The sequence below is a fragment of the Lipotes vexillifer genome, unplaced genomic scaffold (assembly GCF_000442215.2).
Source record: "Lipotes vexillifer unplaced genomic scaffold, Lipotes_vexillifer_v1.1 scaffold1181, whole genome shotgun sequence".
Classification (NCBI taxonomy): domain Eukaryota; kingdom Metazoa; phylum Chordata; class Mammalia; order Artiodactyla; family Lipotidae; genus Lipotes; species Lipotes vexillifer.
Window position 1 is genome coordinate 1317200 of NW_006795271.1, and position 17798 is coordinate 1334997.

Below are 17798 nucleotides of genomic sequence, written 5' to 3' on the forward strand. Positions count from 1 at the left end.
CTGAATATGTTGCTCGACCACTCGCTCCCCAGAGAGGATTTCCATCTGTTTAATCTCCCTTTTCTTCCATGTCTTCTCTCAGGGGCACAGGTTCCAGCCTGATCACTTCTCTTAACTTCCTACCTGATTCTGTGTGGATCTTTCTTACAGCCTTGGTTGTACAGGATTCTTTCTGCCAGTCTCCAGTTAGTTTTAAGTGAGAATTGTTCCACATCTAGGTGTATGTTTGATGTGTTTGTGGGGAGAGGTGAGTTCCACATCAAGTGAATAGTTTGCCCACTAAGTTAAATCTGGTCTCACTTATTTACAAAGACTTATATTATAGATGTACTTGGAGACATTCTCAAAGTAACTAGGAGATTTGGGTATAATATTAGGGTTTTACAAAGTTACAAAGCAAAGAATAATAAAAACAAATCACCAAGAAGTAGTTATTGAATCCAGAGAATCCTCAAGGGCTCAGGATAAGATGGATCATTTTTCATATGAAAGTTAGAATTATTTTTCATCCTTAAATTCTCCAGTTTTCTCAGAAATATCTTGTACACATATTTAAAGTATAAGAAATCAATGAACCCTTCAACTGATTTTATCACAACTTTATTCATCACAAAAATAAATCTCTTTTAATTAATGTTTATTTAATTTAACTCAGGTATTCATTCAGCAGCTACTTATGAGAATCAACTAAGTATCCTTTGCTCTGTACTGTAGGTTCTAACAAAAATGAAATATTGGCCCCTGCAAAAGAGCTGCTCTCAGTGGGGCTCAAGTGGGAGATGGGTGCGCTGATAGAATACTTGAAAAGCCTTGTAACTCAGGTGCACACAAAATTCTGCTTCATATTATTTTTTAAGAAATTGCAGCTGTTTGATCACCTTATCACACTACCCTGTAGTAAAAAATATGAATAAGTTGATATTTAAGTGTTGTTTGAAGAAGTTTCCTGTCATGATAAAACTCTCAGTCTTATTATTTCAACTAATCAAAGTGAATATATTTCAAATATTTATGAATAAGTATTAAATACAAAAGTAAAATTTTACTGGAAAAGCATCTTACAGAGATAGAGTTGGATAGATTTTTTTTACAAAGTAGTTTATCAGTGGATGAGAATTACTAAAATGAGAAATAGTCAGCATTAATTCTATTCCAAGTTCAATTCCATGGATATAAACATTGAGAAAGTTTGCATAAATAAGTAGATATGAATGAATGGAGTTTTATTATAGTAATGCCTCTAAATTTTTTGAATCCTTACAAATCATATGCCACTAAAGATCTAACAAAGAAAAATATACTTTTAATGATCTATCAGCTGGTAACTCTGATTAGGTTCTCTCTCAACTTAACTGAAAGCAAGTATAGTCATCCCTTGGCATTTACAGGGGATTGGTTCCAGGATCCCCTCCGAGGATATCAAAATTGACTGATGGCCTAAGTCCCTTAGTTGGCCCTCTGTATCTGTGGGTTCAGCATCCTTACATATGGAGGGTGACTGTAACTGAAAACCACTTGACTTGTAAAATGATAAGTTCTCACTCACCAGTCAGTTGTTCCTTTCTTTGATGTGCTTGAGGGTTTTGCATCATGGGGGTATTTCACCTTAGTAAGGTTTTCCATATTCTTTATGAGTATGTTTTTTGGTAAAGAACATGTATCCTGGCATTTTAATTCTAATATGAAGTACTCTGCCCTTTATATTGAGAATGTAACCTGTTTTCATTGTTTCGGTTACTTATTTGAATTTATAGTAGCTTGACTTCAATAACCTGCAAAAAACTGCTCCTTTATATCTCTGTCCCCACCCCTTTCGGTTGTTGATGTCATAAAATTACTTCTTTCTTTCTTTCTTTCTTTCTTTCTTTCTTTCTTTCTTTCTTTCTTTCAGTATAATTGCTTTACAATGGTGTGTTAGTTTCTGCTTTAAACAAAGTGAATCAGCTATACATATACATATACATATATCCCTATATCTCTTCCCTCTTGCGTCTCCCTCCCTCCCACCACAAAATTACATCTTTCTATAATGTATGCTCCAAAACAAAAACGAGTAATTCTTTTAAATGTCTTAGTCTCCAAATTATGTAGGAAAAATAAGATTTGGAATTACAAAGTTACATTAATACTTTTATTCTAAATTTTAAAAACTGTATAACTCTCTTAAATTGCATAGAAAAGATCAGCTACAGTTAAAAATGATTGCTATGGTAATACTAGTTCTATAATTGCCTATGTATTTGCCTTTATTGGATCTTTATTTGTACGTCTTCAAGTTACTGTCTAGCGTCTTTTCATTTTACCTTGCAGGACTCCCTTGAGCATTTCTTGCAGGGCACATCTAGCGGTCATGAACTCGCTCAACTTTTGTTTATCTGGAAATATCTTGGTTTCTTCCTGACTTTTTGAAGGACAGTTTTGCTGGATATAGTATTCTTAGTTGACAGGTGGTTTCATTTAGCCCTTGAATATACGGACCTGCTGTCTTCTGACGGCCAGAGTTTCTGATGAGAAATCTGAAGGTAATCTTAACTGAGGATCTGTTGTATGTGATGAGTCTCTTCTCTCTTGCTGCTTTCAAGATTCACTCTGTCTTTTGAAAGTATGATTATAAAGCGTCTTGATATGGGTCTCTGATTTCATTTTACATGGAGTTTGTCGAGCTTCTTGGATGTTTATATTCATGTATCTCATTAAATTTGGGAACTTTTCATTCAAATGTTAGTTTGTCAAATATTTTTTGTATATTTCTGTGAATTTCTTCAAAGATTCTCTGTGCCCATTTCTCTTTCTCTCCTTCTTCTTCTGAGACTCCCATGATGTGTATTTTGCTCCAGTTGATGGTGTTTCACAGGTCCTATATGCTCTGTTCACTTTTCTTCAATCTTTGTTCTTTCTGTTCCTCAGCATTGATAATTTCCATTGTCCTATCTTCAAGTTCACTGATTCTTTTTTCTACCAGCTCAAATCTGCCTTTGAATATCTGTATGAATTTTTCATGTTATTGTACTTTTCAGCTGCATAACTTCTTTCTGGTTTCTTTTTAGGTTTTCTGTATCACTGACATTTCCATTTTTCTCACACATCGTGTTCTTGACTTTGTCCACATCTTCTTCAAGTTCTTTGAGCATTGGTAAGATGGTGGTTTTAAAGTCTTTGTCTGATATATCTGCCATTAAGTCTTTTGCAGGGACAGATTCTGTTGATTTATATTTTTCTTTTTCATGGACCATACTTTCCTGCATTTTTGTATACTTTGTGTGTGTGTGTGTATAAATATGGAATTTCTGGCTCATATGGCAATTTTATGTTAAATTTATTACTAGGTATTTTACTCTACTGGATAATATTATAAATAGGATTTTTAAAAATTTACATTTTGGGTTGTTCATTGCTGGTATAGAAAAAAAAATCTGTTGTGTGTTGATTTTGCACTGTTATATAAATAAGTTCCTTTGTACCTTTAAAAAAAATAGATTCCACATATGAGTGACATCATATGATATTTGTCTTTATCTGTCTTACTTCGCTTAGTATGATAATCTCTAGGTCCATCCATGTTGCTACAAATGGCATTATTTCATTCTTTTTTATGGTTGAGTAATACTACATTGTATATATGTACCACATCTTATTTATCTATTCCTCTGTCAATAGACATTTAGGTTGCTCCCATGTCTTGGCTATTGTAAACAGTGCTGCAATGAACATAGGCATGCACGTATCTATTCGGATTATGGTCTTCTCTAGGTATATGCCCAGGAGTGGGATTGCTGGATCATATGGTAGTTCTATTTTTAGTTTTTTAAGGAATCTCCATACTCTTCTCCATAGTGGTTGTACCATTTTACATTCCCACCAATAGTATAGATGGGTTTCCTTTTCTCCACACCCTCTCCAGCATTTATTGTTTTTTAGACTTTTTGGTGATAGCCATTCTGACTGGTGTGAGGTGATACCTCATTGTAGTTCTCATTTGCAATTCTCTGATAATTAGTGATGTTGAGCATCTTTTCTTATGCTTTTTGGCAATCTTTATTTCTTCTTCGGAGAAATGTCTATTTAGATCTTCTGCCCCCCCCCCTTTTTTTTTTACATACATATAGCTGTATGAGCTGTTTGAATATTTTGAAGATTAATCCCTTGTCGGTCACGTCATTTGCAAATATTTTCTCCCATTCTTTGGGTTGTTTTTTCATTTTGTTGATGGTTTCTTTTCCGTGCAGAAGCTTTTAAGTTTCATTAGGTCCCATTTGTTTATTTTTGTTTTTATTTCCGATATTCTAGGAGATGGATCAAACAAGATATTGCTGCAATTTAAGTCAAAGAGTGTTCTTCCTATGTTTTCCTCTTAGAGTTTTACAGTTTCTGGTCTTACATTTAGGTCTTTCATCCATTTTGAGTTTATTTTCGTGTGTGGTGTTAAAGAATGTTCTAATTTTATTCTTTTACATGTAGCTGTCCAGTTTTCCCAGCACCACTTATTGAAGAGACTGTCTTTTCTCCATTGTATAGTTCTTGCTCCTTTGTTGTACATTAATTTTTTTGTGTGTCACTTAGATATGATTTACAATTTCACTTCCAAAGGTCCTTTTCAGAAGATGGCTTTTCAATGAATTTTATTTATTATTTGTGTTTTATTTAACACAAAGTGTAGAAATTTGTTAGTTTACTAACTCTACTTTTGTCATACATTGGCAATCTCTATACTATATAGAGACTAGATGTTATAAAATTGGGACCCATTTGTCCAGTATATACATAATATATACAGTAAAGTTAAATGAAATGCATATAACATATAGAGCAATGGGTAAGTTGAAATGTTCTAGTACACACTGGCAAAACATCTTTTGCCATCTTCCCTCCCACCTCCCTCAACCCAATGAACAAGCACAGAGTACACTTTTCAGAGGGGAGGTTTAACAATTCCATTTCCAAAGACAGTATTTCCCATCAGTTTTTAAAAGATATTTACAAGAAGCATTATTCTACTGCTTCTACTTTTAAATACATAAAGCGCTTCTAAATATCTAGAAAGACTAGATATTTCAAATAAGAACTTACTTATGCTCTGTGTACATAGCACTGTTAAATAAAATTGCACACATGTAACAATGGTTATAATCTGAGGTATCTTCTAAATATGACCATTTTGGCCTGAACTATTCCCTCCCTCACTTCCTTCTCTCCACCACCAATCCAGTGGACAAGTATAGGCATGTGTAATCTTAGAGGTGGTTGAGCAAATTCATATCCAAAAGTCATTTACAGAAGATAAGCTTCCCTATGAATTTCAACACAAATTGTACAAAATGTGCTAATTGTACTACTTTGTCATACACTAGCAACCTCTTTAACATCTAGAGACTAGATGTTGCAAAATTAGGACTCATTTGTCCATTATATACACTATATACACAGCAAAACAAAATACACATAACATACAAAAAATGGTTTTGTCTGAAAATGTCCAGGTACAAACACACTAGCATATTACCTTTTGCAATTCTTTCCCTCCCATCTCCTCCAAACCACTGAACAAGTTAGACAGTAATATACTGCTCACAGAGGTGGTTTAACATTTAACATTCCCCAAGATAGTACTTCCTATGAATTTTAGCAAAAATATATTTACAGAGCAATATTTTACTACCTCTACATTTGCCATACGTTGGGCACTTCTAAATATATAGCTGGACTAGATGTTTCAAATAAGGACTTAATTTGTCCACTATGTACAGAGCAGTCTTGAATAAACTGCACACATGTGACAGTTATAATCTGAAAGTGTCTTCAGTATATGTGCATTCTAGCCTAAGACCAACCCCCTTCCCTTCTCTCCCATCTCCACCAATCCAGAGAGCTATAATGCCCATTTTCAGAAGACAGTCTTTCCTAGAAATTTTAAAACAAAATGTATTATTTACTAACCCTATTTTTGTCATATTCTGGCAACCTTTATAACATTTAGAAAGACTAGATGTTGTAAATTAGGACTCATTTGTCCATCATATACACTTTATACACAGCAAAGTGAAACAAAATGCATGAACATAAAAAAGACAGTAGTTAATCTTGCCTCACTATAAATACACCGGCACAGAGGTCTCTGCACTTCTTTCTCTCCACCCGACCTTGAACCAGAGCACAAACGCAATGCATACTGTTCAAAGAGGTGGTTTGGCCAAGCTTGCCCCCCCTCCAAATAAAGAACAATATTTCATATGAATTTTAACAAAAAGATATTTACAAAATGTCTTTTTATTACCTCTACTTTTAACATGTATCAGGCACTTCAGAACATCTAGAATGACTAGATATTTCAAAAAAGTACTTATTGTCAACTGTATGTATAATAGTGAGGAATAAAATGCACACACAAAAAATGGTTATAGTATGGAAATGTCTTATAAGTATGACCATTCTGGCACAGAACTTTCGTTTCTTCCTCCTCAAGGTTTTCCATTCCATGTCCTTTAACCCACTGAACAAATGTGGACCTCTGTGGCTCCTTTCTATTGTTTTCTTCATCTCTATTTCATTTATCTCTGCTCTGATCTTTATGATTTCTTTCCTTTTACTAACTTTGGGTTTTGTTTGTTCTTCTTTCTCTAGTTGCTTTAGGTGTAAGGTTAGGTTGTTTGAGATTTTTCTTGTTTCCTGAGGTAGTATTGTATTGCTATAAACTTCCCTCTTAGAACTGCTTTTGCTCCGTCCCAAAGGTTTTGGGTCATCATGTTTTTGTTGTCATTTGTCTCTAGGTATTCTTTGAATTCCTCTTCACTTTCTCCAGTGACCCATTGGTTGTTTAGTAACATATTGTTTAGCCTCCAAGTGTTTGTGTTTTCTACAGTTTTTTGCCTAAAAGTGATTTCTAGTCTCATAGTGTTCTGGTGAGAAAAGATGCTTGCTCTGATTTCAGTTTTCTTGAATTTAATGAGGCTTGATTTGTGGCCCCAGATGTGACGTATCCTGGAGAATGTTCCTTGTACACTTGAGAAGAAAGTGTATTCTGCTGCACTGGGAGGGAATGTTCTCTAAATATCAATTAAGTCCATCTGGTCTAATATGTAATTTAAGGCTGTGTTTCCATATTGATTTTCTGTCTGGATAATCTGTCCATTGATGACAGTGGGGTATTAAAGTCCCCCACTATTACTGTGTTACTGTCGATTTCTTTTTTTTTTAATGGCTGTTAGCATTCGCCTTATATATTGAGGTGCTCCTTTGTTGGGTGCATATATATTTGCTATTGTTATATCTTCTTCTTATGTAGTGTCCTTCTTTTTTCTTTTAACAGTCTTTATTTTAAATGTTTTTTTTGTTTGTTTTTTGGTTTTTTTTTTTTGCAGTACGGGGGCCTCTCACTGTTGTGGCCTCTCCCATTGCGGAGCACAGGCTCTGGACGCGCAGGCTTAGTGGCCATGGCTCACGGGCCCAGCCGCTCTGCGGCATGTGGGATCTTCCCAGACCGGGGCATGAACCCGTGTCCCCTGCTTCGGCAGGCGGACGCTCAACCACTGCGCCACCAGGGAAGCCCTAGTCTTTATTTTAAAGTCTATTTTGTCTGATATGCTTATTGCTACTCCAGCTTTCTTGTGATTTCCATCTGCATGGAACATCTTTTTGCATCCCCTCACTTTCAGTTTGTACGTGTCCCTAGATCTGAAGTGGGTCGCTTGTAGACAGCATATATACAGGTCTTGTTTTTGCATCCATTCAGCCCGTCTCTATCTTTTGGTTGGAGCATTTAATCCACTGGCATTTAAGGTAGTTACTGATTTGTTTGTTCCTATTGCCATTTTCTGAATATTTTTGGATTTGTTTTTGTAGGTCTACTTTCTTCTCTTTCTGTTTTGTTCTCTTGAGGTTTGATGACTCTCTTTAGTGTTATGTTTGGGTTGCTTTTTCTTTTTGTGTGTGTATGTATTGTAGTTTTTTGGTTGCAGTTCCCATGTGGTTTTGATATAGTAGTCTATATAAGATTGTTTCAAGTTGCTGGTCTCTTAACTTCAAACGCAATCCCCTTTTCCTGAATTTGTACTCTCCTCTTCTAATGGTTGCTGGTTTTGATATCATATTTGTGTGTGGATGATTTTCTACTTTTACTGTATCCTTCCCTTTACTGGTGAGGTTCCCCATTTGTGATTTTCTTATTTCTAGTTGTGGCCTCTTTTTTCTTTTTACTCTGTCTAGAGAAGTTCCTTTAGCATTTGTTGTAAAACTGGTTTGGTGATGCTAAATTCTTGTAGCTTTTGCTTGTCTGTAAAGCTTTTGATTTCTCCATCAAGTCTGAATGAGAGCCTTGGTGGGTCAACTATTTTTGGCTTTAGGTTTCTCTTTTTCATCACTTCAAATATATTGTGTCACTCCCTTCTGGCCTGTAGAGTTTCTGCTAAGAAATCAGCTGATAACCTTGTGAGGATTCCCTTTTATGTTATTTGATGCTTTTCCCTTTTTGCTTTCAAGGTTTTTTTCTTTGTATTTAATTTTTGTTAGTTTGATTAATACGTGTCTCAGCATGTTCCTTCTTGTGTTTATCTCCGATGGGACTCACTGCACTTCCTGGACTTGGGTGACTGTTTCCTTTTCCATGTTAGGGAAGTTTTAGGCTGTTATCGCTTCAGATATTTTCTCAGGCCAGTTCTCTTTCTCTTCTTCTTCTGGGACCCTATAATGCAATTGTTGGTGCATTTAATATTTCCCCAGAGGTCTCTGAGATTGTCCTCATTTCATTAGTTTTTGCTTTATTCTGCTCTGTGGAAGTGATTTCCACCACTCTGTTTTCCAGCTCAGTTATTCATTCTTCCACCTCAGTTATTCTGCTATTGATTCCTTCTAGTATAGTTTTCATTTCAGTTATTGTGTTGTTCATCTCTGTTTGTTCTTTAAGTATTCTAGCTTTTTGTTAAACATTTCTTGTATCTTCTCAGTCTGTGCCTCCATTCTTTTTCCGAGATTTTGGGTCATCTTTACTATCATTGCTCTGAATTCTTTTTCAGGTAGCTTGTCTATCTCCTTTTCATTTAGTTCTTCTTTGGGTTTTTAGGTTGTTCCTTTGTCTGTAATATATTCTCTGTCCTCTCATTTTGTCTAAATTTCTGTGCTTGTGGTCTCCTTTCTGCAGGCTTCGGGATAGTCGTTCCTCTTGCTTCTGGTGTCTGACCCCTGGTGGGTGAGGTTGGTCTAGGGGCTTTGTGCAGGCTTCCTCATTGGAGGGACTGGTGCCTGCTGTCTGGAGGGTGGAGCTGGGTCTGGTTCTTCTGGTGGGCAGGGCCGTGTTAAAGGGTTGGTTTTGAGATGGTTGTGAGCTCAGTACAACTTTAGACAGCCTGTCTGCTGATGGGTGGAGCTGTGCTCTTATCTTGCTGGTTGTTTGACCTGAGGCTTTCTAGCACTGGAGCCTTCAGGCTGTTGGGTGGGGTTAGGTCTTGGTGCCAAAATGGGGACCTCCAGGAGTGCTCACGCTGATCACTATTCCCTGGGGCCTCCACTGCCAGTGTCCTTGCCCCCACAGTGCGCTACAATCGATCCCTGCCTCCCCAGGAGACCCTCCAAGACCCCTAGATAGGTCTGCCAGGTTCCTTTGGAGATACTGCTTTGTGTTGTGTCCCAGTGCATATGAGGCCTAGTGTGCACGCCCTCCAAGAGTGGCGTCTGTTTCCCCCAGCCCTGTGGAGCTCCTGCACTCAAGCCCTGCTGGCCTTCAAGGCTAAATGATCTAGGGGTTTTTCCTCCCACTGTCAAACCCTCAGACTGTCTTGGAGGGCTATTTTTTTAAATTTAATTATTTTATGTATTTATTTTTGGCTGCACTGGGTCTCCGTTGCTGCATGCGGGCTTTCTCTAGTTGTGGTGAGCGGGGGCTACTCTCCATTGCAGTGTGCGGGCTTCTCATTGCAGTAGCTTTTCTTGTTGTGGAGCACGGGCTCTAGGCACACGGGCCTCAGTAGTTGCATGCAGGCTCAATAGTTGTGGCTCACAGGCTCTAGAATGCAGGCTCAGTAGTTGTGGCGCACAGGCTTAGTTGCTCCGCAGCATGTGGGATCTTCCCAGACCAGGGCTCAAACCCGTGTCCCCTGCATTGGCAGGTGGTTTCTTAACCACTATGCCACCAGGGAAGCCCCACAGGACTATTTTTATGTGAGAAAGTCCATGTAGCCTGCATGGGTTTAATATTTTTTGGTCCAAGGGCTGTTTTCATTTTGGGTGTCTGCCATGTTTTTCTTCAGCTTATGCTTATCACCTTGGTAAGAGGTGTGACTGATGTTTTAGTGACCAGATCCTTCACTGGGTATTGGGCAGGGCCTCCTCTTTGCTCTGTGGTTGTCACTGCCCTGTCGGGGGCGGGGTCTGCTCCCTAGTTGTTGTTGAAGAGGGCCCCAGTCTGTTTCTTAGCTGTGTGTCTGATCTGTGGTGCAAGGTAGGCTGTATTGGACCACTCCCACTGGAAGAGAAGCCACTGAGTACACCTCCTCTGCATGTGTTTCCTTCTGAGCATGCTCTGCTGCGTCACCTTTCACCCGTTGTCCGAGCTCACAAATTCCAATCTCGTTGGCACTGCTTTCAGCCCCACCTTAACCATGGGTATGCCAGCAATTGGCCCTCGTGTCTCTCAGGCATTGTTTTCACCAGGCCACCAGCATAGATCCACTGAGGTCAGTTCCCAGGACTGCAGTAATCATGCATCTGGAACCGCTGTGGGCGCTGTGGAGGCAACGCAGACTCTGGCCTGGCTAATCTCCCACGTGTACTTGCTCACAAAGTCCACGGCTGCTAAAGCTAGACCCATCACAGCTGCAGGAACACTTGTTGTCCCTTCAGATGTTCCTGAGGTGCTGAGTTTACAAAGCCAGTCGTGGGGGTGTAATTCCACAATTCACACAGTGGGAGGAGATTTCAGCTCTTCTTTCTTAGTTGCATGGCTCCTGGGGCTCTGCTGTGGTTTCAGCCTCACCTCTGCACTTGGGCTACCCACAAGCATCTGTTCCTGGGGCTGCCCTGGAGCACATGAAGCCCTCCCAGGTGGGAGGGGGCTGAGGCAGCAACCAGGGGCTCATGAGCCTGCCCAGGCAGGAGCGGGTAGAGGTGGCCACTGACTGTGCCATGCGTGCCCGCCTAGGTGGGAGGGCCGGAGGCGGCCACCAGGGGCACACAAGCCCGCTCTGGCAGGAGCCCCTCCCAGTGCCTGTGGAAGAAGCAGCCAGCACGTGGGGAAAGAGGCAACAGTAGCAGCCCTGCTCTCTGTGTGTCACTCAACAATGATGCTTCACGTCTATGGCAGCCTGGGCTGTTTCCCTGAGCATTCCCAGTTACGGAGCTCCTCAATCCTACCCCTTCACGTTGTTTCCTTGCAGCCAATAGCAGTCCTCTTTTCGGATCTGTTCTCCAAGCACCCTGTTCCAGCACTCAGCCCCCATTGTACTGGTGGACACACCTCAGCCTGGGATGCACAGGGCTGTGGCACAGACCACCTTTATAGGTCTCTCTGTCCTGCTTGCCACAGACAGATTGCTGCTCTCTCCTCCAAGCCCCTGAAGCTCCCCTTTTGTCCCAACTGATCTCGCCACTGTTGAGGGGGCTCTCGGGTGTGGCAACCTCTGCTCTCCTTTAGCTACGCAACAAGGGTGCAGTCCATCCTTTTTCTGGGCTTTTTTTTTCCTTTGGTCCTATGTGGTTACATGGGGTTCTTTCTTGTCCTTTTAGGTGTCTCAGGACCTCTGCTAGTGTTCAGCCCAACTAAAGAGAACCACTGAGGGAAAAACTGAGGGAATCCCAGATGCGGGGGAGGTGAACTCCACGTCCTCCTACTCCATCATCTTGACTCCTACCTCACTTATTTTTTTAGAGCATATTTAATACAGTTGACTTAAAGCCTTTGTTTAGGAAGTTCAATGTCTGGTCTTCTCAGGGACATTTCTGTCAATTTATATTTTTCCTTTGATTGGGCCATACTTTTTTGTTTCTTTGTGTTTTTGTTTCTTTGTGATTTTGTTGTTCAAACTGGACTATTTGTGTATCACAATGTAATTTTAGAAATTACTTTCTTGCTCTTCTCCAAATTTTGCTGTTCTTGATTGTTGAAGACTACAGTTATCCAGATGACTTTTCCAGACTGCTTTTGTTTGTTTGCAAAGCCTGCATTTCTTATCTGTGGTCACTGAATTTTCTGTTCCTTTAGTTTGTGTTCAGTTAGTGTTTTGAACATCCATCGTCTCATATAGGTACAACACTAAAGAAATAGAAAAAAATTTTTTTTCCTTGTGATGAGAATGCTTAGGATTTACTACTGGCTTAACTTTCATTTATAACAGACAGCAGTGTTACTTATCTTTATCATGTTGTACATTACATCACCTTAAAACTGAAAGTTTGTAGGTTTTGTCTACCTTCATCTAATTCCCCTTCCCCCTCCTCCGCACCTCTAGTACCCACAAATCTGATCTCTTTTTCTATGAGTTGGTCTGTTTGTTTTTGAAGTATAATTGACTTACAGCACTATTTTAGTTCCTTGTATAAAACACAGTGATTCTACATTTCTATACATTTCAAAATGATCACCAGTAATATGTCATTTGTTACTATATGAAGATATTATATAATTATGTTCCCCACACTCTACATTTTATACCTGTGACTCTTTTATTTTGTTAACTGGAAGTTTGCACCTCTTAGTCTCCCTCACCTATTTCTCTCCTTCCCCTACCAACCTCCCCTCTGACAACCACCTATTTGTTCTCTTTATCTATGACTCTGTTTCTGTTTGGTTATATTTGTTCATTTGTTTTGTTTTTTGGATTCCAGAAATAAGTGAAATCATGCAGTATTTGTCTTTCTCTGCCTGACTTATTTCACTTAGCACAGTACCCTCTAGGTACACCCATGTTGTCACAAATGGCAAGACTTCATTCTTTTTATGGCTGAGTAATATTCCATTGTGTACACGTGTATGTGTTTGTGTGTATGTATACACACACACATACCACATTTTCATTATACATTCATCTGTTGATGAACAGTTAGGTAGCTTCCATATCTTGGCTGTTGTAAATGATGCTGCAGTGAACATGTGGGGGGAGTGAGCAGATATCTTTTCAAATTAGCATTTTTATTTTCTTCAGATAAATAGCCAGTAATAGCCAGAAATGGAGTTGCTGGGTTGTATGGTAGTTCTGTTTTTAGTTTTTTGAGGACTCTCCATACTGTTTTCCTTAGTGGCTTTACCAGTTTACATTCCCACCAACAGCGTGTAAGGGTTCCCTTTTCTTCATATCCTCACCAACACTTGTTGTTTTCTTTTTGGTAATGGCCATTCTGACAGATGTGAGGTGATATCTCATTGTTGTTTTGATTTGCATTTCCCTGATGATCATTGATGTTGAGCATCTTTTTATGTGTCTATTGGTCATCTGTATATCTTCTTTAGATAAATGTCTGTTCAGTTCCTTGCCTGGGTTTAATTGGATTGTTTTTCCAATGTCAAATTGTGTGAGTTCTTTGTATATTTTGGATGTTAACCCCTTGTTGGAGACAACCATTTTCAAATGTCTTCTCCCATTCATTAGGTGGCCTTTTCATTTTGTTGATAGTTTCCTTCATTGTACAAAGCTTTTTAGTCTGACATAGTCCCACTGGGTAGTTTTTGCTTTTGTTTCCCTTGCCTGAGCAGAATATCCAAACCATTGCTAAGATCGATGTCAGAACCTATTTATTTTTGAATTTTATTTATTTTTTTATACAGCAGGTTCTTAATAGTTATCCATTTTATACATGTTAATGTATACATGTCAATCCCAATCTCCCAATTCATCACACCACCACCACCCCCTGCCACTTTCCCCCCTTGGTGTCCACATGTTTGTTCAGAGAGCCTATTTTTTGTTTGTTTTTGCCACACAGCACAGCTTACAGGATGTTAGTTCCCTGACCAGGGATTGAACTCATGCCCCCTGCAATGGAAATGCAGATTCCTAACCACTGTACTGCCAGGAAAATCCCGTGTATGTTTTCTTTCTTTTTTTAAAAAATTAATTTTATTTATTTATTTTTGTCTGATTGGGTCTTCATTGCTGTGTGCCGGCTTTCTCTAGTTGTGTTGAGCAGGGGCTACTCTTTGTTGCGGTGTGCAGGCTTCTCGTTGCAGTAGCTTCTCTTGTGGAGCATCATGGGCTCTAGGTGCACAGGCTTCAGTAGTTGTGGCTCGCAGGCTGTAGAGCACAGGCTCAGTAGTTGTGGCACGTGGGCCTAGTTGCTCCAAGGCATGTGGGATCTTCCCGGACCAGGGCTTGAACCGGCAAGTCCCCCCTGCGTATGTTTTCTTATAGAATTTTTATGGTTTCAGGTCTTACATTTAAGTCTTTAATTCATTTTGAGTTTATTTTTTATGGTGTGAGAAAGTAGTCCAGTTTTACCAGCAAGAAACTGTCTTTTCCCCATTGTATATTCTCACCTCCTTTGTGGTAGATCGTCTCATACACTTTAAACTGTCTCTAGATTACTTATAATACCTAATACAATGTAAATGCCATGTAAATAGTTGTAAATACAATGTAAATTCTATATAAATAATTGCTGGTATGTGGCAAATTCAATTTTGCTTTTTGGAACTTTCTGGAGTTTTTCTTCCCCCAAATATTTTCATTCTGTGGTTGGATGAATCTGTGGATGTGGAACCTGTGCATATGGAGGGCCAACTGTATACAGATATGTTTTTAAAAAAAAAGTGTCCTGACTTTATATAATGCCTGCACTTCAGCTTTGGTCTTCATTAACTGCTGGATCTCCAAAGAGCAGAGGTCCACCAAGGTGCCCTAGGAGTCAGTTACTTTGTCAGTGAGTTACTTAGCCAGTCATTCATCTTAGCACCTATGCTAACCCCTGGCCCTGGTTGGAGGGCTTAGAGATTGGTAGTCTCTGGCTGTGGTTGTAAGCCGCTGCTTCTGCCCACTTCTGTGCTTGTATAAATTGTAGGTACCATGCTTCTAGTTTCTTTTGTCTGACACTATCCACTTATATCATCCAGAAGTTGCATAAAATTGTCTTTCTGGTGTATTCTGTTATTGGCACATTTATTTGTTTTACTTTTTATTGTTTCTTCCACTTATATTGTTGGGAGAGGCATCAGAGATAGATGTGTTTTAAGTCCAGCAACTTTAATTGGAAGTGTCAGTTATTTGTGAAACTGTGTTATTATTTCCCACTATTCTCTTGTCATCTGGTTCTGTTCTTACATTTCAGAAAATTTCTTCTCAGCCTTCATAGCCTATTTTTCTTTTTTCTTCCAGCCTCTCAAATATTGATGATCCCTCAAATTCTGTGCTGGTATTTTTTCTTTCCTCAATTTGTCTCTTCTGTGACCATCTGATTCACTCTGGTGACTCCAGTGACAGAGTTGCGATTTTCACCCAAATCCTTATTTTCATACTACACTTCTAAATTCCAGATTCATCTATCCAAACTTCCAGTTGATATTTCTACTTCCATGTTCTGAAGATATCTGGCATACTGTATGTCTAGCATCTGTTTCATTGTCACTGTGCATCTACCCTGCTCTTCCTCCTGTTTCCCCAGACTTGACAAGAGGTTTCCAGAACCTCCAAGGCAGATCATGCAGACCCTCTGGGAGTAACTCTTCCTCTCTCCCTTTGCTCAGCAAGTTCCCTGTTTAGCATCTCCGCTAATACTATAGGCGACTCCCCTCTTAATAGAGGCGATCCAGCACAGATATTTACAGCATTGGGATTACAGCATGTGAATTGGCCAGTGGGCAGGTACCTTTCCAGGACATGCACAGGACTCTGATGTTGTTACAGAAACTGAAAGGTCCTCCTTAGAGCCCATTGGATATCAGTATTTTCCCTCAATCAGAATCCAGAATGAAAAGTTCCCAATCAGGTGTAGACTCTGGGATTGGAGAAAGTGTACACGTCTCCAGTGAAACTTGCACAGTAAATAGTGACAGATTGCAAACACTGCCCTCAAAAACATTCTCTCCTGCCTTCCTTAGCTTGGCACAGCTCTGTCTGCAACAAGATCCTGAGAAAAGGCCATCAGCAAGCAGTGTATTATCCCATGTTTTCTTCATACAGCCTTATTTTGCATTTCTTTAGAAGATGAAGGAAGAAAGCCAGAGTTTAGCACTTACACTGTTGCCTCCTGCTTGTCACAGGCCATCCACAGCACCACCTCCAGCCTCACCTTGGACGGAGCTGGAATGGGATTTTCCTGATGACAGAGATTCTAACTGGGAATTCTAGGGCTGCCAAATCCTTTCATGTCCTATATACCTGACACTTCCTCCCTGCTGCTTTTTCTTCTGTATTGCTAGGTACAAATACTAGAATTATACTTGAAAATACAGCTGGGTGCACTTGAGAATCTGTCATTTAGAACCACTCTGTTCAAAGGAGCATGAGTTTATAGCCCCTTTGGTTAGCTCAGAGTGCTATATTATAACTCCAGGGAAACTTTGGAATTATTAATCTAAATACATTTAGTGTCATCTGTTCTCCAAATTTTTTCCCAAGCTGTGACTAGCTCTTCTTTTTGATCTCTCAATATAATTTTTGAGCCAGTTAAAATTTTCAGCATTTTGCTGCCCTCAGGAGAATGAAGCCTCAGAGGACGTTGCTTCCAAGTACATTTTTTACTTCCAGATTCTCTAGCCTTTTTAATCAGCTATGTTAAATCAACAGGCTAGTTTATCCTGGCATCAAAGCCATTTTTTATAGAAGGGGAAATGTTTATACTTTCCCATTTTCTTTTGTTAATACTTACGGTAATATCAAACTGAGCCTCACACATTAAATGATTCACTTGAAAAAAAAAACCAACTTTGGGATCACTGCTTCCTCGGCAACAATTAGTTGATATAACTAGGACGGAAGTGTGTATTTCCATTTCAGTATTGGCTTCATGCTGTTCACAGCAATGACCTAGGGTGAGCAGAGATGGGGGAGAGAGAGAGGCTGTGCCCTAAGGGAGTGTGCAAGATAATTCTGCATACATCATATACTGTCAGTCCTTTAGGGCATGGGAAGAAAATATTAGCTTGTTTATTTACATTTTTATCTGAAAAGTAAGAACAGAATTAAGCTCTCCTCATATGTGAATTGACAGTATTTAATTTATAGATTAAATATAAATAAAACTGGTGGTTCCTCAAGAATTTTATGGATTAGATGAGTGATGAAATATTTGGAGATCACCAACAGAATTGAAGCCAAATATATTCCCTAGTTTCCTCCCCTGAACCTTTTGCCCCTGCCTCTGCAGCCTGTATCTCATCACACGTTCAGACCTGCTCTCCTGTCCTGTTGTACAGTCCATTGACTTGCCACATGTTTTTTCAGGTCTTCTTAACATTTCTTGCAGCTTTGCCGCATATTTGCAAAGAAACTACTATTTATATTTAAGCACTGAAAGTTTTATCTGCTCAGTGAAATCCAGGGTGCTGACACTCTCACATGAACTTGCACAGAACCCCTTTATGATCTGTCTGCCTTGTATATATTTGTGATATGGGTCCTTTAAGTCCTATGGTAGGTATATTTTTATATCTTTCCTTATGAGGATAAGCTCTTTGAGACCAGGAAGAGTATATTTTTCAACTTGGAATTCTCAAAAACGAGGACACTTTCAGGCATATAAAGGCATGCAGATCTTTTTCCATTAACTAATAAATTAATCCACCAATGGTATTTCTACCATGGTTTCTTGTTTAATCACAGAGTGTAATACAAAACAAGCTATATAGTAGAGGTCCTTTGTAACATGTTCTGGTCAATTTTCAGCAG

At 39.2% G+C, this 17798-nt stretch overlaps 1 protein-coding gene across 1 annotated transcript in view; it reads left to right on the plus strand.

Moving 5' to 3' along the window:
- Positions 1–17798, plus strand: part of ZNF37A (zinc finger protein 37A) — a 47169-nt gene that overhangs the window by 16063 nt on the left and 13308 nt on the right. The window contains exon 3 of the mRNA XM_007467583.1: positions 10639–10838. Within this exon, the coding sequence (XP_007467645.1) occupies positions 10639–10838 (200 nt within the window). The remainder of the gene's footprint in view (positions 1–10638; positions 10839–17798) is intronic.